This window comes from Rissa tridactyla, chromosome 5, assembly GCF_028500815.1.
Source record: "Rissa tridactyla isolate bRisTri1 chromosome 5, bRisTri1.patW.cur.20221130, whole genome shotgun sequence".
NCBI lineage: Eukaryota > Metazoa > Chordata > Aves > Charadriiformes > Laridae > Rissa > Rissa tridactyla.
Window position 1 is genome coordinate 1,764,793 of NC_071470.1, and position 24,297 is coordinate 1,789,089.

General features: G+C 41.5%; 1 protein-coding gene and 1 long non-coding RNA gene across 5 annotated transcripts in view; one reads left to right on the forward strand and one right to left on the reverse strand.

Moving 5' to 3' along the window:
* Nucleotides 1-24,297, reverse strand: part of HPGD (15-hydroxyprostaglandin dehydrogenase) — a 29,449-nt gene that overhangs the window by 4,763 nt on the left and 389 nt on the right. For 2 of the 3 annotated variants that reach the window (XR_008466667.1, XM_054203267.1), the window contains exons 3-4: nucleotides 20,226-20,332; nucleotides 9,003-9,099 (exon numbers count right to left, since the gene is read on the reverse strand). Coding sequence is in view for 2 of the 3 variants with exons in the window: in XM_054203267.1 (XP_054059242.1) it covers nucleotides 9,003-9,099; nucleotides 20,226-20,332 (204 nt within the window). In the remaining variant the exon portion in view is untranslated. Of the gene's footprint in view, nucleotides 1-2,862; nucleotides 4,356-9,002; nucleotides 9,100-20,225; nucleotides 20,333-24,297 lie in introns of those variants that run through there. The other variant, XM_054203268.1, reaches the window with a different exon arrangement.
* On the forward strand, nucleotides 151-24,201 carry LOC128910269 (uncharacterized). Of its 2 annotated transcripts, XR_008466668.1 has the most exons (9): nucleotides 151-237; nucleotides 1,422-2,575; nucleotides 4,157-7,162; nucleotides 8,438-8,493; nucleotides 9,907-13,252; nucleotides 18,227-18,510; nucleotides 18,594-18,674; nucleotides 22,323-22,445; nucleotides 23,050-24,201. It is a non-coding gene; the product is annotated as an uncharacterized LOC128910269 (long non-coding RNA). The 2 variants fall into 2 exon arrangements; XR_008466669.1 differs by lacking the exon at nucleotides 151-237 and having other exon boundaries at nucleotides 740-2,575; nucleotides 8,438-8,489.

A 24,297-nucleotide genomic window follows, 5' to 3' on the forward strand; every position in this document is an offset into this window, starting at 1 on the left:
AACTTTTAAGAGGAAGAGTTGTATCTATGAAGAATGACTTAAAACAGAGGGAAGGATCTGGAAGAAAACGCTCAAGGATGAGATTTTTGAGCTGCCTTCTATGAATTTGTAAAGTATTTAAAGTTCGTAAATTATGTGTTTTAGATAAACTTTGGTTGCTGACACCCTCGTTGCTGATAGGTGAACTGGGTACCTGCAGTCATTTGCAGTGATTTCAGGGAAGAAGTGAGGGAAAAGGTAAGGGCAATAGCCAAGTCCATTTTGACTACTGTAACTGCTTTAATATCTATCATCTTTGTAATATATCAAAACATAAATATAGTGTCTGACTTAAATCCCGTGCTTATGTGGCCTGTGCAGCTGACATCAGCCCGCCCCTCTGCCCCCGCGAGGGCGTTACTGCGAATTTATTTGGTATTTATTTGGCAATGTGGTTGGGACTAGAACAAATCCGTGCCCCTTTGCATCGTGGGTTTTGCTCTGTAAGCGACTGGAGATAAAGTAATTCAGACTTGAGGCACCATCTGAAGCATTGTAAAATCTGTTTTACTTAAATACTACTCTGGTAATATTTAATAGGTGATAATTTTTAAAAGAGATCTAAATGAAATAGGGAAGCCACCTTGCAATGAGCACATGGAAAAAGCACTAAGAAGTGAATGCAGGACCTCGGTGCAGAGAGAATATAGAGATAAGTGAGGAAACACCGTGAATAGAAAGATAAGATGAAGACCTTAGGTAGTGAGCAGGATGAAATGAAAGCAGAGGTGGGGATAGCAGAGCCTTTTGAGGCGTTTTTCTAGGTTGAGTTAGGTTGGCTGAAAAGGGTTTTATGGTTTGGTAACTCCTAGAGTGGGCCCTGTTCTGGAATGAAAAGCCAGGATGAAAATATTTAGAAGGGAACAGGAAAAAGAGGTAAAGATCCTGGGAAATATCATTGCTACCCTCTGTAGGGAAGAGCAGAAGCAAAATGAAAACTGACTGCTGACACTGTGAACCTTTACGGGGAGAGAGCGTAAAATCATTATTTATAGTAGAGAAAGAAGAGAGAACAGAGGTTTTGGAGGAAAATTAAGAACTTAATTCTGGTAAGACTGAGTTTGATGGCAAAAAGCTGGTCAAGAAGAGATGAGAGGCCATGAGCGCATATACATTTCTGCCCATTATGCCAACAATTTCCACTCTGCGGTGACAGCTGAACTGGGCCACGTGGAGGCTGTGGTTCCACCTGGAAGCTCAGGTCTTGACAATAGCAAACCCCAATTTGTCCTGGTGAGAGGATAAAGTTTGTCCATGTTCTTCAGTGTGGTATTGTAAAACTGGGTGCTGATTTTGAGGCCTTAATGTTTGATTCTACCGGAAGTTGTGCCAATTAATATCTCAGGTAAGGTTTTTCATTCTTCATCTTTCATATCTTTAAGGGATATAAAGGGGGTGACTTATCTCAGTGGAGATGAAGAATACGCTACCCAGCTTTAAGGAGGGATTTGCCAGAAAAGTTCTGTATGCCAGAGCCCTGCATGGGCTCTTTGCTCCGGAATCTGTTTGGTCTGAAGAGAAAAACTTTCTAAGATGGCACAAAGCTCTAATGACAACCCTGAGAGCTTCAAGGCTTTGGCTTGGTTTGAACACTACATCGGTGACCCAGTGAACGCAGCACCGTTATTGGCAACTTTCAGTGGTGGGAAATGAAGAATTTGACCTCGTGGCTGGTTGTTCCCTTAAACTTGTATTTCTGTGCTTAGCTTGGATGAACGTGTTATGCTGCTGGTTGGGAACTCGCTTTACGAAGAATGGGTTTTGTGTTGCGCCCTCTGGGTTGTGATCACAATATTCCTTAATACTGCTCTGTTTGGTGGCTTGATGATCATCACCATTCTTCAAATAATTGGAAACATTGGAATATTAGCACAATAGAAACATGATGATACTATTTTTCTTTAAACTCCTGAGTAGTTTTACAAGTTTTAAAGAAAAAACCAGTCCCAGTGAGGCTGATGCTAGCAGACATGCAAAAGACAAAATCTACTGGGAAACACTACTGGGAGGAATTTTATTCTATTTTTTTTTAAAACATAGTGAGACAAATTAATTGTTACTCGAGCGGGAAGAGAAACAAAGTCAAGAAATAAACAAAGGAAGGGCAGAGGTCACAATAATGAAGTGGAATAAGGTTCAAAGACTTAAATGTCGAAAGACAGCAGGAATAACTAGGCAGGAAGGGAGGAACAAATAACTCTTTCTTTGAATCAGAGCATTAAACCCAGTTCTTTTCTAAGTGAAATTATTATTTTTGCTAAAATGGAGAACCGAGAAGAAAGAACTGACTGACTTTCAGCCAAAGCAGCGACAATGAAGACTGGTCTTAGCATCCCTCACCAAACCAGTGGGAGTCCTGTCTCACTCCTGGTCCTGAGTTTGGCACCTGGAGCCACGGCATGGGGTTTGCGGCTCCGAGTCCTGCCCCGGGGAGCTCAACCTGTCTGCGAGTGGTGTGTCCTGGGGCTCTGCTAGGATTTTGGGATCAACCGCCCTGTGATAGTGATCCTGCTCTGCCAGAGGATTTATTCAATCGGTGAGCAAATATGAGTTCACAGCGTATTAGTTAAGGCATTTGTTTGGAGAGGCTGGAGCCCCTCTGCTGTGGGGACAGGCTGAGAGAGCTGGGGGGGCTCAGCCTGGAGAAGAGAAGGCTCTGGGGAGACCTTCCAGCCCCTTCCAGGCCCTAAAGGGGCTCCAGGAAAGCTGGGGAGGGACTCTGGAGCAGGGAGGGGAGCCGTGGGACGAGGGGGAAGGGTTTTCCACTGACAGAGGGGAGACTGAGATGAGATCTGAGGCAGAAATTCTTGGCTGTGAGGGCGGTGAGCCCCTGGCCCAGGGTGCCCAGAGAAGCTGTGGCTGCCCCATCCCTGGAGGGGTTCAAGGCCAGGTTGGACGGGGCTTGGAGCAACCTGGGCTGGTGGGAGGTGTCCCTGCCCAGGGCAGGGGGTGGCACTGGGGGGCTTTAAGGTCCCTTCCCACCCAAATCATTGTAAGATCCTATGATTTGTGAAAAATCTGGATTCTGTTTGCTGCTCCCATGGATATTTAATTGTCTCATGCAAAGTTGAATGTCAGTAAAACAAACTGGAGAATATTATGCACAAAATAAGGTGGGGAGGAAGGGGAAGGTGTTCGAATGGATGATGCTGGGGTGGTGTACTCCTGGAACATGATACGTGTGGGTTTTCAATCTCTCTTAGCAAGGGGAGGCAACTCTGCCTAGATCTTCCTCTCTCTGGACGTTGCTGCGTCGCTGAGTTGTTACATGAAAGGGGACGGGGAACTTCCTTCTCCCCTCAAACAACCTTCATTGAAAATGAGTTAGTGGATTGCAAATGATTTCGGGATGAGTGAAGGTGCCCTTTGGCTTGCCAAACCCGATTCGAGCAGACCAGCAGGAATCCCATGTGCCAGTGCACCTGATGTTCTCCATGGGTGCACTGTTGAGCAGCTTGAGACAAATGTAACTTCTGTTTGATAGTATCTGTAAGTTCTGTTAATTCTTGGAATAGTGTCCTTCATGTTTGGATGAGCGTGGCACAGAGAACGTGAGAACCAAAGTCTGTTTTCTAACATGGCTGTTGATCTCATGGAGGTTTTGGGCTCATCAGAACGCAGCGCTTCTACGCTATGATTATGCAGTGATTAAGCTGTATTCAATTCACAGTTGACAAATATATTAATTGAATCATAGAATCGTTTTGGTTGGAAGAGACCTTTAAGATCATCGAGTCCAACCATTTAAATATTCCATCAAAATATTTGAATTTTCTCTCCCTAATGTGGTAATCACAGTATCGTGTGGCATCCTAAAGCTCTACATTTTCATTGTTTATGAAAAAGACGTGTGAAAGTGCTGAAGGGTAAGTTTTGGCAAACCGATGGCACCTATTTAAAAGGAAATCAAAAGTGTGCTTCTCCATATGTTGGGAAACACTGCCAAAGTAATTTGTTTTCCTTTCTAGATTAGGTTTGTTTTATAAAATATGCTTAACAAAGCCTATTGCAACACATAGAATACTTACAAATAAATAACATCACAAGATTTAGCCCTATTTGTTTAAATTAAACACCTTTCCAAACCACATTACAGAAATCTCCCTGTCGCCCTTAGGCAAAAGTCTGGATAAACAGTATGGAAAATGCTTACAGTCGTCTTTGGAGGCCAAAGGCTCTTTTGAAGAAGCGGATTTGGAACTAGAGCTATGAGCGAGGGGCGAGAGGGTCCTACAGAGTGACGAGATTCTCTCCTTCTTAAGAAGAGGGGGGGCGGTTCCAGCTCACGTTCATGCTGTCAGTTATACTGCTGCGACCTGCGTCAAAACAGCGGAGAGACAGAAATCCTAGCAAAAACTCGAAGCTGTGTCATTTCTAGGAAATCTTTTAACGGTACGCTGGAGTCTCAAAGGAATAGCTTCTAAATTTCCTAACCTCGTCACCGTGGATTCTGCTCAGCATCTTCTTTTCCACCAAAGGGGAGGGGACAGGCGCTCCTTCCTGATGCCGAACTGCAGGTCCCAGCCGTGCAGCATCTGCCCTTTGCTCCTCTCTGTCGCTGTGCCAAAGCCTTGCCTTTGCTATGTCAGCCATACGCTTTGCTTTGCTCGCGTGATATCGATAGGCTCAGGTCCTAAAGAAGCTGCTTTGCTGTGAGGGGCACTTTGAGTATTTCTTTTGGCCGAAGGAGGGCAAACGGGCTGCCTGTGGAGCCCGAGTGCTTGGTCTTGGGTGTGCTCAAAGCACTGCTACAAGGGTGCAAGAGGAGGGTGTCCAGAGACGCCACCCATTGAACAACCTCTCATAAAAACCTAGCGTGGTCTCATGCTAAATATATCACTGTTTTTTTTTAAGCCTTCTGTGAATACTTTGATTTATTTTTTTTTAAAACCTTCTATCATCCAGAGAGATACAAATTCGGTTTTACACAATACCTTCTTGAAAGTCTGGAGTCTGTCAAAGCCACGGTGCATGCACACACATGAATTCCCTTTCTCCCTTTACTTAATAAACGTGTGTAGGTATCAGCCACCAAAAGGTAAGAGGCAACGCTAAATATAACTATGTAAATAATCTCAGGAGTTGAATTTGGTTTTGTCTGCTTTTGCTGTTGCTTGTAACTATTCTGTTAAAAATTACAATTAATGTACGTAGCTTCCTGCAGAAGAAATTTTAGAATAATTTAATCTTTCCATTTGAAATGAAGTTTATCGCAGTGCCAAAACCTGCAGCCATTAGCCTTATCTTTTATGGGGGCAAGTTGGCAGTAAAACACAGTTCCCATTCTCTCGGTTGCTTAGCGGCATTACTTCCTCTTGATATGAACGCGCAAATCCCTTATACAACTTTCTTAATTTTAGCTTTGAGATGCAGCGGGTTAGGAGTTGGGTGCTTGCTGCGTGTCCTTCCGTCTTTCTCTCCCTTTTGTATTTAGTCCTGTCTTACGGAGACGCTACAGAAGGAAGATTGGATGCTGGGAAGGGTGCACGCGCTGGCTTTCCCCCAGCTGAACGAGCACTTTAAGCATCCACTTCATAGAAAGCATTTAAGTAGGGTGCTTGGAAACATAAAACAGTCAGGCTCGATGCTGACCCGAGTTCAAATCGTTGGCAAAAGTCCCATGGTCAAGAACTGGAAACTAATTAGTGGGTAAAGCAAATATTATTGAATGGTACGAAAGCACTAAATATAACTCTTCTTGCTGCTCAGCAAGACACCAGAATATTTGCTGTCTGCGGAGCGTAGCTGATAAAATCTTCCGGAGAACTTGGGCAGGGGGGGATCCAAACCACTCAAGAGTTTAATGATCAACAGAAGCTCGCTCCGAGAAAAGAAAACACTAGAAGGGAACGTTAAACAAGCCAATGGCAGTTTGCCTTTTATATATGGAATAAACTGCAGGACTTAGACCTTCAGACTGGAAAGGAGAATGAGAGTCACAAAGCACAAATAGTAATAAATAAATAAACGATAAAAATTAGCGTATGTCAGCTTTTCTACTGTGTTTTTCCTTACAACCTTGGAAACAATTGCTAAATACAAGCTCTGGAAAGGCAAACAAAGCAAAGAACGCTTTGTTTTTGACAATCTTTATGGCAGAATGTTAATGTTAAAAAAGTAAGTAAACAAATGCAAATTTTGATCAACTAATTAAAATGGCACTTATAAGCTCTTACCAAACTGAGAAAAGCCAAGCTGTTAGGTCTTAAAATCAAAATAATTTTGTGTTCACTTGAGACTGGTTAGAAACGGAGTCACACGACTTGCTGTCCCTGCCCTTTCCGAAGCGCTGCGTGGGCATCAGCCCTTCTGTGAGAACGTTTAATCTTTTACTTGTGTTGAGGAACCCTTGTACTGCAACAGCGGTTGCCTTCGGGTTAATTTGGTCCCGATACAATGTCGGTTTGAGGCAACGCAGATACACGTACGGCGTCAGGAGGCAATGTCTTAGGCAGCGTTGCCAGTGCCGACGTAAAGGTACCTTAAAGGAGACTTTTACTAAGGGACTCTCACTCCTGCAAGGAACATGCGTTTATAAAGTCAGATTCTCAAGATCCAGACACCTTAAATCAATGGGAGAACTGGACTTCTCATCACAAAAGCCAAGGTTTGCAGGAGAATTTGACAGTAGTCACAACGTTCACAGCTCTCGGGCACTAATCCCCATTCACAGTCAAAAACTCCGGCCCCTGCTGCCTTTACTGGCTTTTCATTGTGAAAACACAGTTATTTAACCCAGGAATACCCCAGAATAAAATTACTGCTATTTGGTGTTCTGCACGGATACCAAGGAAAGCACTGACAAGCCAAGAGTAAGCCAGCATATGCGTTTTTCCCAGGCAGTGTGACAGTAGCAAGAGAGAACAAAGTCTTCAAAGAAACAGGAGAGAATGCGAGTATTTTCCCCCAAATTCTGGGAGGAAGGGGGTGAGGTGGCATCATTCTCTATTTACCATTTCCCTTTCGTTGTCCTTTTTTGCTATGAGCCCGGCCACAGCAAGATGCGTGCCTATAGAAAGGGAGACGGATTCTGCCCCACAACTGAGCAGCAGCAACCCTGACTGATGAGAAGCCACATCATTCTATTTTTATGCCAATGAATTGAAATACAGTTATAGCACAGGTAAGTATTGTGTCCGGTTTTGGGCCCCTCACCACAAGACAGACGTTGAGGTTCTGAAGCATGTCCAGAGAAGGGCAACGGAGCTGGTGAGGGGTCTGGAGCACAAGTCTGGTGAGGAGCGGCTGAGGGAGCTGGGGGGGTTCAGCCTGGAGAAGAGGAGGCTGAGGGGAGACCTTCTCGCTCTCTACAGCTCCCTGAAAGGAGGGGGTAGCCAGGGGGGGTCGGGCTCTTCTCCCAAGGAACAGGCCATGGGACAAGAGGAAACGGCCTCAAGTTGCACCAGGGGAGGTTTAGGATGGATATCAGGAAAAATTACTTCCCTGAAAGGGCTGTCAAGCATTGGAAGAGGCTGCCCAGGGCAGTGGTGGAGTCGCCATCCCTGGAGGGATTTCAAAGCTGGGCAGACGCGGTGCTGAGGGACATGGTTTAGTGGTGGTTTCTGTCAGAGTTAGGTTGATGGTTGGACTCGATGATCTGAAAGGTCCCTTCCAACCGAGGTGATTCTATAGTGTGACCAGCAGAAGGAGGGGGGTGATTGTCACCCTGTACTCAGCACTGGTGAGGCCACACCTGGAGTATTGTGTCCAGTTTTGGGCACCTCAATACGAGAGAGATCTCGAGGTGCTGGAGCGAGTGCAGAGGAGGGCAACGAAGCTGGTGAAGGGCCTGGAGAATAAATCTGATGAGGAGCAATGGAAGGAGCTGGGACTGTCTAGTTTGAGGAAGAGGAGGCTGAGGGGAGACCTCATCGCTCTCTACAACTACTTGAAAGGACATTGTAGAGAGGTTGGTGCTGGTCTCTTCTCACAGGTAATTCGCGGTAGAACAAGAGGGAATGGGTTCAAGCTGCAGCAGGGTAGGTTTAGGCTGGACATTAGGAAAAAATTCTTCCCAGAAAGAGTGGTCGGACACTGGAATAGGCTGCCCAGGGAGGTGGTGGAGTCCCCATCCCTGGATGTGTTTAAGACTCGTTTAGATGTGGTGTTAGGGGATATGGTGTAAGGGGGAGCTTTGTAGAGTGGAGACGATCGTTGGACTCGATGATCCCAAGGGTCTTTTCCAACCTGAATGATTCTATGATTCTATGGTTCTGTGATTCTAAGTAGTGAGCAAAGAATGTTCTCGCTTAAGCTCAATGAAATTTGAATGTTAATTTTATGGCTTCTCAAGCAGAGGTAGGTGACATCTGAGAGGGCCTGGAGCATGGACAGAGTTGGTGTGTGACAATCTTCCTTAATAAAGTAGATAACAGTCTAATTTTAAATATTCCTACAGCCGTGCTGCTATGGAGCTGAGTGCGGGACCTGCTACTGCTGCCTCGCTTGCTGTGGGTAAAGATTAGCTGATTTTCCATATTTGATGCCCGATAAATACTTTATAATATAAAAACCAACCAGTTTTAAAGTAACCTTGAATTGCAATGAGGTCTATACATTAGGCTTTGTTTCTTACACACAGTGTGGTGTACGTGGTGTTTTAATTCTGCGGTGTTGTTGACGGGTGTTGAATAACATAATGAATTGAGGCTCATTAGGCTTTGCTCAATGTGTGGCAGTAATGAAACGCGGAAAAAGCTCTTTACGTCATGCTCCAGATTATTAAGTATGAGACTGATAGGTTAGGAAAATGACTGAATTTTTCATTGAACTGAGTTTAAAAAGCAAGTGAAAGTCGTGGCCCTTTGATGTTACTTTGGTTGCTCTGATGAAAACCACGTCAAAATGGGAATAAAGAGGGAAGAGCCATAAGAAAGAAGGAAAAGTGTGACTGATCAGTACAATTCATTTATTTTAGAAACAAACGAGGGGGTAGGAAATGTTTATGCAGAAAATATTCTTACCTGCCAAAGACGAGATATTAATGATTACTCCTCCATCGCCACCATTTCCTTTTCTCATGTATTCTAAGCCGAGGTAGGTTCCTCTAATCACAGATGTCTGATATAGGGGGGAAAGTGATTATTATTTTCAAAATACAAGTTTTGAGGAAAAACTGAATCTTGCTTTAATCGTGGTGCCTAGAACCTGTATTGCTTTACCAGTGATCTTATTTATACCTTTATACGTTCCACAGTAATGCAACTCAAGAGCTTCAGAAGCAGAATTGCAGTGCATGGAAATAATAGCAACTTGATCATTTTTCTTATTATGATAAGAAGGGGGGTTGGACTAGATGACCTTTAAAGGTCCCTTCCAACCCAACACATTCTATGATTCTATGATATCAATAACCAAACTGAGATGTTGCAACGTGAAATAAATGACGAGAAGGAAATGCAATACAGAATCTGTAAATAATTTATAGATGAAACGCACGCTTTATCTGAGGATACAAGTGGTGGATGAACTGATCCTATTCCCAGCATTTTTATTTAGGCAAACTGCTCTACATTATAAAAAATGTATAGACAGGTTCTGGAGATAACACCGACACTTGTAACTCCGTTTCGTTCAAGGCATGAGGTTTCTTTTTAGGGTCGAGTTATACCTTATATTTCTGGTCCCAGGATATTAAAAAATCTGTGTTCTTTTCTGACTGAAGTTACTGGAGTTTTACCATTCCACTCAAAAGAAGGTTAACCCCAAAAGACAAACATAAATAAGGCAAAAAAAAAACATTTGAAGAGCTGTGAAACGTGGATTTAGCATAGTATTAAGCTGCAGCATGTGTTTTTTGAAATGTTTTTTACAAGATTTTTGAGGAAGAAAATTTTACTGAGACCCGTGTTATCTTGATTCCTTAAGATCTGGTTTTTGATCTACGTTTAGAACTTCTGCTGGGATTCATCTCACCAAACTTCAGCCATTTAAACCGAGACACCTAAAGGTACACCATGCCTGGGATTATCGGCCTCCGAAACCAAACAAGTGGTTGAGTCTTTCCCAGAGAGTAAGTCACTCCACCAGAGACTTTAGAAGTGACGATGGAAAGGCAGCAGACACTGCTGCTAGGGCAAGATACTAATTTTAGTGACATTTCCGCATTAGTGATGCGTTTCATAATTATTTACTGATTTTGTTACGTCTCTTCATAATCAGTTCACATTTGTTTTACAATTTCTACTTAAAGCGAACAAATCTATTGAGTGTTAATTTTCTGGAAATATTATTTCAATTTTTAAATGAGAACTCCTTTTATATTTTATTACAGTTTAGTGCTATTTATTCGATCCAAATTAAGATGTTCAAAAGATGAAGTGGCCTTACAAATATGTTCACATCTGTGCACAATTATTTCACTGAGAGTTTTCAACAAATCTACAGAATTGTGAATCACGGAGAAGGAAATCTCCCAAAGTAGTAAAAAAAACACAGTAAAAAAATAAATTTGTATATAACCAAAACCTAATGGATAGTGGCTATGTCTACTGGAAAGAAAAAGCTTTTAAAATCAGAACATTTAAGTATTTTTCTACCGTTATCTAAATTCCCAAGCCAAAATTGGAATAATTTAAAGACATGGATTACATTTCATTTTTATTAGCTGATAGTTTTAGACATGCGTGTTGTAAAACATAAAGTAAAAGTCATAATTCAAGTTCAGTTGCCCTTCGTGCTTATTGGTTTTAAGAGGATTTGGAGGGCTGCATGTCCTGCTTTATGAATATTATTTGTTCATTGCCCAAGTTACATGACATTAAGCTGCCCACTGACAGCGATAAAACAACCGGAGACCTCGTTACCAAATATGCTTTGGAATTTCGATAAAGAATCAGCTTTTTTCATTTTCTATAGTTGCAGCATTTTATGTGAGGTTTTCAATATCGCTATATTTTCAGTGTACCAGTTTCCTGGAATAATGTAAAAAAACTTCACCAAATACGAATAGTTCAAAATTCTGAAATAACAAGTCAAACTTTTCTTAAACCAAACATTCCCATAAGCAGCTTTTTTTTTGTTTTTCCCCTGGAAAGTTTTGTCTTAAGTAATATACTTTTAAAAATGTTTTGATTAATGCAAAAGAATGTTATTGATTAAATATTTTAACAGAAAATTTCCAAAGAACTCTCTTCAGCGGCTTGTAAAATACCAGACTAAATCTGATTTCTCTTCCATGTCCTGGAAAGTTTCAGAGCTGTTGTAAACACAGTCAAGTGCTGTTTAATGTTGATTCTCACATGAAAATTTTAAAGGATTTATTGAAAAAGAAGATGGTTAATGCCCAGTAGTGTTGCTGTAAGGTATCCTATTCTGAATATAAACTCATTGGCAGCTCAACTGACTTGGACTTAAAGGTGGATGGTGTTTTCTTGAATATATAGACGTGATGAGCTTTCCATAGGAGATTCTAGAGAGGAAGGGGTTACTGCCGCCTGGGAGAGCCGGTGCAGGACCTGCCATGCCCTGGGGCACCGGCTCAGCCTGCTCAACACAAAAAGAGAATTCCACTTGGGATGATTAGAGGAAATAAATCAGCCGGAGAAGGAAGTAGCTTCAGGCTCCTTGGGGATTTTTCTGTTCCTCCAGCCTTCTCATTCAAGGAGATAACAGAGTGAGATGAGTCTCTGGCCAAACCACAATTATAAGACAAGGAAAAAGTGGGTAGCTTGCCTCTCCTATCAAAATCGCTCTACTGCTCTTTTTGCTCCCCAGACTCCATTAACTCAGCATTTCTTCAAGTGGCCAGGGAAGCCTTCTCCTGTCCTAGGTATAGTGAGAGGTTGTCTCCAGAATTAATGCAGACTTTTGTTCGGATATTGCCCTTATTCCTGCTGTTAACCTTGTAAAAACCTGATCTCTGGTGACTTATTTCTCGGCTGATCTCGGGTGACGGGGCTATTTCTGATGTTTGGACCAGTAACACAAAGAATTATTCTGGAGGTAAATTCTGAAGCAAATATAGAGGATGAGAAGAACCCCGCTGTCTGTACTCTCGGCAGATGGCACTTCAGCTGAAAGGCGTTGTGTGACAGATCTCCCGTTCTCCTGCCAGAATTCCCCTCTTTCCAGGAGAGAAAGTCCTCCCAACAGTTCTCCAAGGAAGAGCAGCGTCTGAACTTCCCATAGCAGGGAACTCCTCCAACGTGTGCGCAGAAGCCCTAGTGCCACTTTCCAGCCCAGCTGAGTTGTTAAAGCGAAGCCAGCTGGCCGGCCCGTCTGGGTGCCAAACGCTCAATGGGAAAGAGGTTTTCCAAAGAACAATAGTTTCCCAAGGAACAATATTTTTCCAAAGAACAACAGCATAAGGTTTTTTGGGTCTGTTATGAAATCCATTTTTGCAAGTGCGTAAATTGTAGCCTCAGGCCTCCTCTCACATAAAACACAACTTTGGCTTCCTATTTGTTGACATCGGAATGCGTCATCTGAATTCCAGAAGAAAGCTTATCAGCTCTTCCTTCACTGTACCGTGAAATCCACAATAGAAAGTAAAACTGGCAAAGAATGATGCGTTTTTTGCAGCCCAGTTTCCCAGATTTGGGATATGATGAAAAATATCTGCAATTTGCCTTTCAATAAACTGAAAGAAACTAAAGGTGTCTTCAGACTGTGTAGTTCTCCTTGTATGCTTTTAAGAATAATACTTTAATCACCCATTCCTGTCCAACAATAATTCATAGTTTTTATATTGCAAATAGAAATTCTGGGAAAGTTAACATTCCAAATTGCTTAATTAAAAAAAAAATGTCTGACATTTTAAGATGAAGACTTAATTTTGTGCAACAAAGCGTGTTGCATTTTGGAGTTGAATTTTTTAGCGTTCCTTTGTTTACAACTGCATTTAGCTGCATGGATGTTGTCCATAAACATGACAACAACAAAGAGTAGGAAAGGAGTCAAATTTGCAATGACATGCAGGCAAGCGAAAATTGGGACAGCTGACTCTCACCTAGTTTTTTTGTTCCTGGACACTGAAAACCAGTATCATTCAAAGGCAGAAAATAATCTAAACACTTGTCTTCCTAGCTACTGAAAAACCCGTGACCTCAGTGATACTGCTGTTTGTTTTCTTATCAAAACACAGTGCTTTACTATAGCACGTAATGAAGATGGACCATCAAGGTGAACTGCAGGTCCGAGTGCGCAACAAGAGAGGCGACGGTACTCAACTGCTGGTAGAAAATTTAGGATTCTTTCCAATGAAGTTACAGTGGTGAGTGTGGGAATATCTCCTGGTATTAGCTTCTATAAATCACAGATTAAAATTAGAGGGGATCAGACATTCTGGAGCACCATACAGTAATAAACCCAAAACTTTGTATCTGACAGCATGGTAAACTTTAAAAAATAATTGTGCAAATACTCAAGAGGTTTGCAGTTGCTTTTGGAAGTACCATATCGGTAATTAGTTGATGGTTGAACTCGATGATCTGAAAGGTCCCTTCCAACCTAGACAACTCTATGATTCTACTTAACAAATATGGTATCAGTGTCAAAATCAAAGAGAAAACTTACAAAGTCTGTGATTCTTGTCATTTCTGCGTATCCCACAGCTGTATAGTTTTAATTGTATTGTTCGAAGAGAAATCTTATATTGAAACTCTGATCCTAATAAGACTCCAAGTCTTCCACAGAGACCTAATTCATTTTTTTCTGGTGTTAGGAACCAGTGTTAGCCAGCATCATGCCACATTCTTGTATTCCAACATTACACTTGCAAGCCAATTTTCATACTGTGTTTCGTTTTAGCTTGATCTAAAAAAAGTGTTCTTCAGTGATGGTGCCCAGGACATCATTAAACATCATCCTTTGTAAGTGACAACTGCTTTGAAAGTAATTTAGCACGCAGTGCTTTTTTCCTAGTGTTTCAACTGACATAGTTTCTTATAGCAATTTAATAAGAAATAGGCCACCTCTTGTCCGATACTTCTGCTGTCTCCTTAGGCATGCTAATATTTTATGCTGAGAAACTATATCACTGTGCCTGCGTTCCTTCAGGGCTGAAGATGACTGTTGCTGTCAAGGTGATAAAGCAATATGAATTCGTTTGAGAGAAGAAAATGGTAATCCGTAATCAGTCCTAACATTATATGTAGGTTCCTGAGCCAATCCAGTCGAGTGCTAGGGATACCGAGCAAAAACAAATGAGAGTGCCATTGGCTTGTGGTTTCATAAAGCAGGTTAGCACAGAGCTGGAATTTGACCCAAGATCATTTGACTTTCGTGCTGTGATGTTGTAAATTGATGGCTATCTACAAGGAAACATTTCAAAGTACTTTACGAACTGCGTAAGACGAACTTCAAAAGTCTGAAACTAAGTGCTGCTTGTGATATTCATGGAAAAATTTAGCATTTTGCTGTTGGACAGGGAGGTGGGACTGATTTTGTCTTTAATGTAGATTTTCTAGGAAGCAGACAGGTTGTAGCAAGCACGCAAGCCCCTTGGCATTCCTGTGTATAGGTTACTTTACTTGCTATATGAAATGAAATTGCAGGCTCTGGAGTTTGAATTTCCAGCTCAAGGTGTGGAAAACAAGAAGCCCAGGGAGGGAGAGGAGAAAGGAATGTGCAGTAGGATTTGATTATTTGCTAGAAATCAGTAGGTTTTGGACAATGGGGGAGTGAAATACCGTGTTTTAGTTTTTTACTGTGCAGTTTTCTTTACTCCCCTGCCACGCACATTCCTGAAGGACATAGGAGTAGTATTGCATTTTGAGTAGCGGGACTTAATGACTTCTTAATTCAAAGAAATTTGCTTTTCATTGTACTTCACCATTGGTTACTGTAAACATACGTTAAAACTGTAAGCTAAGAAGTTCATTGACTTACTGTACGGTTAAGGTAAGTCTGTGTCCTTCCTAGTGCAATATGAACAACAAAAGTAATTATACTTACAGACGTCTTTAGGCACTTGGAGGATTGACCCTCAAGCCACTGATTTCAAGGTAAGTAGTACTTCTCACTTTTTGGTGGCCACATCTCTCCCTAGGCACTTAGTTCTCCTCCTGACATCAAATTGTGCTGAAGAATAAGCGACTAAGCCATTGAGCAACGGAGTTACTCTGTTCCTGGCTGTCTTAGAATGCAAGCTTGGTAAACTCGTTACCTATGCCGTTTTGTCTTCTACAGATAGCAGCGTTTGGTTTGTTTTGTTTGTGTCAGTAGCATTAAGACACAGTGCTTGCCCCTGTCTGTACTGGGGGGCTGAGGCCACACTGGGAGGTGGGGGTTGGCCTCTTCTCCCAGGGGAATAATGACAGGACCAGAGGAAATGGTCTGAAGCTGCGTCAGGGGAGGTTTAGATTAGACATTAGGAAGAATTACTTTACTGAAAGAGTGGTCAGGCACTGGAACAGCCTGCCCAGGGAGGGGGTTGAGTCACCATCCCTAGAGGTGTTTAAGGAACGTCCAGATGTGGCACTTCAGGGCATGCTCTAGTGGCAGAGATTGTAGGTTGTTTGGTTGGACTCGATGATCTCAAAGGTCCTTTCCAACCATGAAGATTCTATGATTCTATGACCTGGTGGTAATCCAGCTGTGTGTCCTGACCACATTATTTTGGGATAAAAGTTCAGTCCTTGTCATTTCTCCTGGTCCACTGGGAAAGGAGAGCAAGGCGTATGGACCAGGAGATGGTTGCAGCATACCGCCAAGGGATCCCTTCTACCGTTTGCACAATGGCACAGCCTTGTGATGATCATGAAGCCTTTGTCCCCAAAATAAATAACATTAATCACTCCTGAAGTTTCCCTGGTTACCCTTCTGGTTTCTGCCAAGACATTAATTGGCTTTTTGAGGAATAGTTCCTTACTGATGAGCAAATTAATTGATTTTGCAAGGTTTGCTACTCGCTGGAACCTTTATTTCACCATGGGCTCCATTGAACGGAGCCACTCATACATACAGAGCATTGCACTCTCTTCTCTGTAGTAACAATCCAAGTATTTGGCAGGGATAAACCCTGACTTAGGTAGACTTCATTTTAGAAAAGGACTTCTCTAAATTTGCAGAAACTTGTTACCTTTGTCGTTTATGGAAATAAATTACCCAAACCCATGGAAAATGCAAAAATTTGGAATCATTGGGTACTGCTACATTTTGCCTGGTAATGAAGGATGAGACTGTCATGCACCTGAACAAATTTTATGTGTGTATTTGAATTCTACTTCTCTCTGGGCAGCACTTAAATAATTGGATCCCATATGACTGGGGTTTTTTGGCATGCCCAAGTTATGGCCTGCAATTTAAAGTTTTGCCAGAATAATGTATTAGGGTGTCCAAAATCATCACGTAAACAGGAAATAATTGTGATTTTGCTGTCAAATTCTTTCATGAGTCTATTGAATTTCATTTGGGGAATCAGTTTAAATATACCTACAAAATAATTACTTTGTTGGCATAAGAAAACAGTAAGGCAGTCAAAATATTATGTAACCTCCAAGTAAATTTTGGGATTGTCTTAGTATAAAATGTGCTAAGTGCATTTGTAAAGAGAAGAGATACTGTAATTAAGCAGCCACTGTAATTACAGTGGTTCCAGAAAGCCTACAACGTCAACACAAGATAAAATTAACGAAGCTTCTTAGAACACCAAATTGTGTTTAGCTAGCATATATGTTCAAGGCTCATAAAGATGTGGGAATTTTTCTTTCTTTAGGTACTTGAAGAGGAAAAAAGTCAGATTAGAAAATTTCTGGACTCCTTAGGCTTGCGTTCTTATGAAGTTGAATGCAAGAAACACTGCTCTTGTCATGCTGGAGGGCTCTAGGTAGGAACTTGATAAGAACGTACGTGTTGTATGTCCTCGCGCTATTCTGTGCATGGGTATGTGTGTGCATCATGGGCCGTTGAAACCACATTGGTGATTTCCACTTAAAATGGAATTGCTGTATGGTTGCCAAGCTGTTTTTTTATATACCATAATAGCAAGAGTGTACATTTGTATGGGTATGAGTAGTTGAAGCTGCCATTGATCAAGCTGATATCGATCAAGTCAACACGATCGGCTTTGGAGTTTTGAGGTGAGGAATGGATGGTATTGCTGGAACACTTAAAAATTTAATAGAAATATTAATGAAGTAACAAAAAGGTGGATGTTGTTTAGCACCAAATGTAGCAAAACAGTGGGAAGTACTGCAACACAAATCTTTTTGGTGGTTGATACTCTTTTTCTCCCCATCTTTACCAAGCTATCTTTTCTCGCTCTCAGAACCAATACTTGTAACGGATACAAGTAGGAACTGCGGTTTATTCCCTCTTTTTTCTTCTAAATTAAGTCCCACTTTTTGAACCTGCTTCTTCATTTCTGTTCTTCACGCTTTCTCAAGCAGTACTATCAGAGAACTTCCTTACACTCCTTTAAAAATGTTCCTGAAGACCAACCGGTTCTGTGAACTGTTTTAGCCATAAAGAACACACCCCATATGTGTTTGTTCTGATTTATCTTGCACTGCACTGCTCTATATTTGTACTTTGTACTTTATACCGGGGCAGGGAATATTTGTTGTATCAATATCTAAATGATATCATTAAAATGAAGATTGTAATGTAGAGGGGTTTTTTTTTCCCTTTTTTTTTTTTAAAGTAGAAAATATGTGCATAATATGTATCAAAATGCGCGTCCGTAGAAGTTAGTCCTGTTCTTAGGGATCATAAAATGGATACTTAAAATGCCCAATGTTGGGGAAATAGACACATTTTAAAATCATGTATTTCATACATATTTTGCTCCTTTCTCTACAAGAAGCAAAAAATATTGTATGGAACCAACCAGTACAACATATTAAATGCAGCAGCTGTTATTCTTTGATCATTATAGTTAAAAATGAAAAAGTACAAAGTGTTATATCCTGGTTTATGGAAATTACAGTAACTCGATAGAAATGCCCTGTGGAAATAAGCTAGATCGTTGACTCAGGGTTAGACAAGGGAAGAATATTCAAACAAAAGATAAATGAGGATATTTGGATCTTAGAAAGTCCTTGATGTAACTGGCATGGCTGTACTTCTATTCAGCTTGATCATTTTAGATATTCTTGTTCAGTCACCAGCATGTATTGATGAAATTTTTCAACTTTCAGCTATGAATTAAGTCATTTAGTCATTTATGGTGAACTTACCTATACATTAATGTATAAACTACATGATCTTCCTTTTTTTTTTTTTCTTTTTTTTTTTAATTTTTTAGGCCCTGTATTGCTTGGTATTTAAGCATATAGATTTGTAAGACTTGGATTCCAGCTTTTCTGCTACTTGAGATGGTTCAGCCCCACCCATAGCCTGCTGCAGCCCAATCACTGGTAATAAGAGAAGAAGAATAGCAGATGGAGGTTCTCAACGCCTTCTGCTTGAAGCTCTTGGCACTGAAAAATTGTTTGGTCCTCACTCTACGTTAGGATATTTACCCGGACATTAAATATCTTCAAGACTTGCTGATTAGAAACACCTTCATTTTTTGAGCTAAATGTAAAGGTGAATCACAGACAAATGTGTTTCTCACATGGACTTCAGTTTTTCTAGTGATGACTAATGATCTGTGTTTGCAAATTTGACAGGTAGATGGATGCCCACAGCAACTTCTAACCTGTCTTAAACCAGGCACAAAAATAAAGAGAAATAAATCATCTGGAACACAGGTAAAGTCTTCTCTCAAATTCAAGGGATCTGTACTAATAGATGTCGATGTTGCATAGCACTGAGGATGTCACGTTCCGGTTCCTTCACAATATGAAGTTTCCTGGTGTTTAATTTGTCAGAATATTTTAGAAAGGAAAGAGGGAGGAAGAAATATGTGTAGTTAAAGAAAATGAAAAGAAAATGCAAAGAAAATGCAAAGAAAATGCAAAGGAAATGGAACAAATACATTTCTCTTATTGCAGAAATTCCACTCTGCAGTCTCAGTTCAGCCGCTTCCAAGAATAAGAAAATTTGACCTTGGATATATAAGAAAGATCAAGAAAAAGTATTATTAAATCTAATTTTTTTTTCAAATATATATTTCCCGTTAATTTTTCTATAACTTGTCTCATATACAATTTGTGTTACTTGTCCTGGGGTTTCTTTGTTAGTTTGTTTTCATGGAGGCATTAGGACTCAAAGACTCCGTTGTCCTTAAAACTTTTGACAAAAACAAACTTTTCTTATCCTGAGTTTTCTTGCTGCATTGACAAATTCCAAATGACTGATTGGAGAAAACTCCACATCGCACTCTTCCAAGTTTCCTCTTGCTACTTTCTTTGCAGATCTAGATTATAACACTGTGTAAGCATGGTCATGGGGGTGACTTGCTGATTCACCAGCAAATTAGAACTTCACGGGTGGTAGGATATAAGCCGGTCAGAATTTTATTAACCTAGAAAGCTGCTCTTTCCTTTGGACCTTAGATCTCCTAGAAGTGTTATCTAAATTAAAAAATTTTCAAAGGAGAAATAGATCTTGTGGTGTCAGCTGATGAGATACCAGATAATATCAAAGAACTGGTAACAGTCTGAAAATAAATGTGATGGGCTCATTGAATGTACTGGGTTTTTGCAAGTAGGTGCTCTAAGTGGTGTGCTTCTATCGGTGACGATGGTGAAATGGCCTGTATTAAAAGCTCAGATTGTATGCTTGCTTCATGGTGAAAAAAATGTGGAGCTCTTGGTTGAACAAGTTTTCTTGTAATTTTCTTGTAATAAAAAAGGCCACTTTCTCTCTAGTTCAGGCCATCCCAGTCTCACAAGTGACTAAAACGTTCTAAAACGTTCATTTAAACAGATCGGCCTCCTGTAGGGGTGGCTCTGCTGCTTTGGGCACCACATTGTTCGAGGCCAAGTTGGACGGGGCTTTGAGCAACCTCATCTGGAGGAAGGTGTCCTTGCCCATGGACTACATGAGCTTTAAGGTCCCTTCCAACCCAAACCATTCTGTGATTGTTCCACCTACCTGGGATTTCATCGGGTTTTATAGAAAGAGAATTTTGCCTGGTGTTAGCCCGAGTCTACACAGTGCTGTGCGTCTTGGATAGACAACTTAAATGTGGTGTGGTGGGTCCTTTATGGGTTAGTACATGTGCAGTTGCGTGGTTATTGTTCCAATAGCCATGCTTCCCAATCCAACCATTCCTGTTCTGGCACATGGCACAATGGCTGCTAAGTGTAACCCAGCGTTAAATAAAGTATGAACATGTGAAAGGAGAGAATTCTTACCAAGTTAATTTGTATAGTGCTTTCCCAGTCCTTCTCGTTGTTCACTCCAGCATTATTAACCACAATATCCAGCCTTCCAAAATGTTCAATTACTTTTTTGAAGGCACCTGTAGTAAGATCCAAGGGTGAAATTTTTTAGCATTTAGGGAAAGCAAGATATAAAAATACAATGCATGCACACAAATTCGTGTTTTATTAGGCTACCAAATGTTTTCACTGTTTTCTTAACCACTAATGAGCAACATGCAATTAAATGCTTTATCTAACCATTCACCCGAATTAAACATATTCAGGAAAAATGAAAGGATTAAGACACCACCGTCACCTTTTCATTCAGTTTTATAATGCCTGATAACAGGAGCTAATGAAAGTTCTTAGCACCTGTACATTTCATATTGGGTAGGATGTTTGGCACCCTAATTATATAAATTAAGCATTTATAGCTTGATTTGTAACAGTTTGATGTGGCTAGTGAATTCAAGATTTGGCACCATCTGTTTTAAAGGGAAAAAGAACAGCTTCGTGAGTTCAGACCAATTTTCTTGGTTGAGTCTGAATTTAACCTCAGTACGCAATTCTTATTTATAGTGGAAAGATTAATATTAGTTACAACACTGAATAAGTCATTGTAATTCTTGTTTAAATTTATCTGCTTGTGAATAAATTTTTATATATCCTACTTGTCAGGTAACTTTAACAACGTGTTTCTCAAATTCACATCTTCCTTCTGTTGAGGAAAATAGTCTTCCAAAGAATTTCAAAATAAAGAGCTGGGAAACTTCCACATTGACATTGTGTTCTCCCAGGTGACAGTGTTTGAACTAAGATTAAAGATGTGTATGGAAAAAACGTGATGATGTCATAGCGATGAGCAAACTTGTCTAGGCTGGCTGCACTTTGAGCGGATAGTTGGATGAGATGACCTCCAGATGTTCATTCCAGAGGAAGAATTTCCATGAGTGCAGACATTATCTGACATATATAGATACAGCTTCTTTGCTTTTCCCTCCAAATATTGTTCCTTCTCACTAAATATTTATTATTATGCAAACCAAGGCACGCCCTTTCCCCCAATATTGTTTTAAAGAACATCATTTGATGACTGATTTAAAACCTGGAGTATTTCAGGTGTACTGAAGTTATGCTTGGCAGGCCTCAATGAAACCACGTCACTCAAAGGTGATCCCAGGACCATCCTAATTCTCTGATCTCTAGCGCAGCAGCACAGCAGCAGCTTTGAGAAATCTACCTTTTTTGCGGCAGTTTCAGGGGGTTACCAAGTTTTTTTCCGGCAATGGCCGGTGCTGTTCCAGCCTTTTCCTTGCCTGAATGCCGCAGGTCCATCACCGCCATCATCTTGTCAGCAGAACAAGAGCCGGGCAGCTGATGGGAAGGGTTTTATTTCTCCAACTGCCTTTACTGTACAGATCTTTCTAATATTCATAGTCTGTACTAGAATAACTAGAATATTTTAATATTACTAAAGCCTCTATTTTTGGCTAGCTGCCTTTTTGCCTTTTGTCGTGTTTGTTGCTAATCCATTCTCTGGTTTCTCAATTTAACTCTTCGGTCGCTTCTCATCTTTCCAATCCTGCCTCAGCAAGGGCAAATGAAAACCTTTGGCTTTATAAGGAGCAGAATTGGTTATTTCACTTAGTTTCAATATGTAAAATAAATAACAATTTGTACCCTCAATCAGCTTCCAAATTTTGGAAGCAGGCTCTCTGATTCCCTTTTAAGCCCTCTCTAAAAAACATCTTTCATCAGCCTCATTCTTAAAAGAATCTTTTGCCTTCAAAAAACACCCTGGATACTAGTATTTTTTCCAATTATTTGTTTATTAAATTCACACAGTCTTGACTAATTGTAGTTTTCTAACTTACACACTCAGAAAAGAGCCAAGTGCTTTTCAGCCGTTTGCATATCTACGTTAAAATAAAGAACGATTACCCAATTTGGAATATTTCAGGTAAAAGTTTACCCACCTACAGTAATTCCATCTATTACCTACCCATAAAAAGAAGAATCTCATTATAAATGAAATTATCACCCACACATCAGCGTAAACTGACTTGTTCTTCCCTTTTTTGGATGTAGAATAACTCTGTGTCTACATTGCACACTACTTAGTTCTTATGGAGTCATAAAGATTAAAAGAAGATGATCACATGCAGTGTCGAACGAAGAAAAATGAAGAGGAGGATCCATTTTAAAGGAGCGGTAAGAAAACCAGCGGCAAGTAAGTACGAACGGCAGTTATGTGGGAGCTTCCTAAACATTCCTGGAAAGCAAACGTAAATCTACGGGGATTTTTCAGAAATAGGACAAGATAGAAGATGTTTTTGGGGAACTATGTGAAAGACCCACCAGAGAAAAAAGCACAGGCAAGACTTGAAAGGCGATGAAGCAGCTGATTTCCTGCCCATGGGCCTTATGTACCTACAGATCCTCGTCCTAGGACTGTGCCTTGTTTCACAGCAAAAGGGCCAAAGTTAAAATAAGAGGAACTTCATTCACGCAGCTGACCTTTAACATAAAAAGCAAGTAAAGGGCTTGACACATCCACTGTGAACTTAAAACACTAGAAGTGAAATTAGTCTACATTTATTAAGTGGTGGCTTGCAATTATATAAGTGTAAAAATAGGAAAATAAAGCAGGGAAGAAAAAAAAACCTCAACCAATAAAACCACTAAAAAATACCCCAGAGGGTTGTATTTATGCTGAGGAACCTGCAGCAGGAATAATGCAGTCTGAGAGGAGCACAAGCAGAGATCCCATCCCGATCCTACTCTGATCCCTCTTCTCCTGCTGACTCTCTTCCAGAGCCTCCCTCGCCGGCCCGTCCTGCTCACCCCAGTTCCCAGTGCCCACCCCGGGTCCTGCCCCAGCCTGGCACCAGGGAGAGGAGGAATCCGGGAGAGAAAGCACACGGAGGTAACACCCATGCTGCAGCACATGCCATTCCTACCCCTAGGATGCTTTTTCTTGCTCCTCGCTTACTCCTCCCACTCGGAGAAGAAGTCAATAATCAACCTAGCTGATAAAAAGTTTTTTGCTGATCAGAGCAGATCTCAACTTTCAAGCCTCTCTTACAGACAGACAGTGTAAAGCTTTGGAATTAGGCATAACCACGCTAGCGAGCAATATCGCTGAATTCTGGGCTAGCCTCAATTCTTTGGGAAAGAAGAATGGATACGCTCACTCGTCTGCTGAGAAAGTGGGCGGTGGAGCGCAGGGGACAGAAGCAGAACTAAAACTGTTCACATCCTGCCTGACACAAATGAGTGTGGGGAAAGGGCACCGACAAACGTGATGTCAAAATGTGAATCTGAGTCACTACCTATGAATGTATCTCTCTAATAATGAAACTTTGATGAAGTGGTGTGCCTGTTATGAAATATCGTGAAGGGTACACCAACATTACACGATCTTCTAAGAACTCAGGAGGGAACGGGATTTACTCAACTAAGTGAAAACACAAATGCAAATCCTACGCGAGGGAAGCTCCTTGCCATTCCCTGCATCTGCAAAAAGCGTGCGAAACATTATCAGCCCTTCTTTGAGCCCACGACAAAGGGATGTGCCGTATTTTCGCCAGTTCTGCTCTTGGCTACAGCAGCCCAGGGTGGAAGAAGGCTGCTGTATGGAAAGAGCACTGCAACCCCCAGCCGAATTTATTACTCCTGTGACGAGGGAAGGCAGCTTGGAGTCTGTACTGAAGCCTCATAAAAAGCAAGTCCCTGCTTTAAAGTTCATATGTATGTTACTCGTAAAATCACAATTATCTCCTTGCAGAGGCTTTCATGCAAAACTATCACGCGCGGCGCTCGGTGGAAATGGTTTCTTCGGCTCGGCTTCGCGATGCGCCGAGCAACAGGGTGACAGGCAGACAACGCTTCCCGGCTGCAGAGCGGTGAGACACGGGCTCAGAACCAACCCCGAAGCCCTTCCCGAGCCGCCGCGGGGAGCGCTGGGGCTCCGGGGTCCCGTCCCGTCCGTCCCCCCCCACGCAGCCTCCCCGGGGGCGGCCGCCCGCGGGCCGGGGCCGGGCGCTGCCCCCTCCCCGCTCGC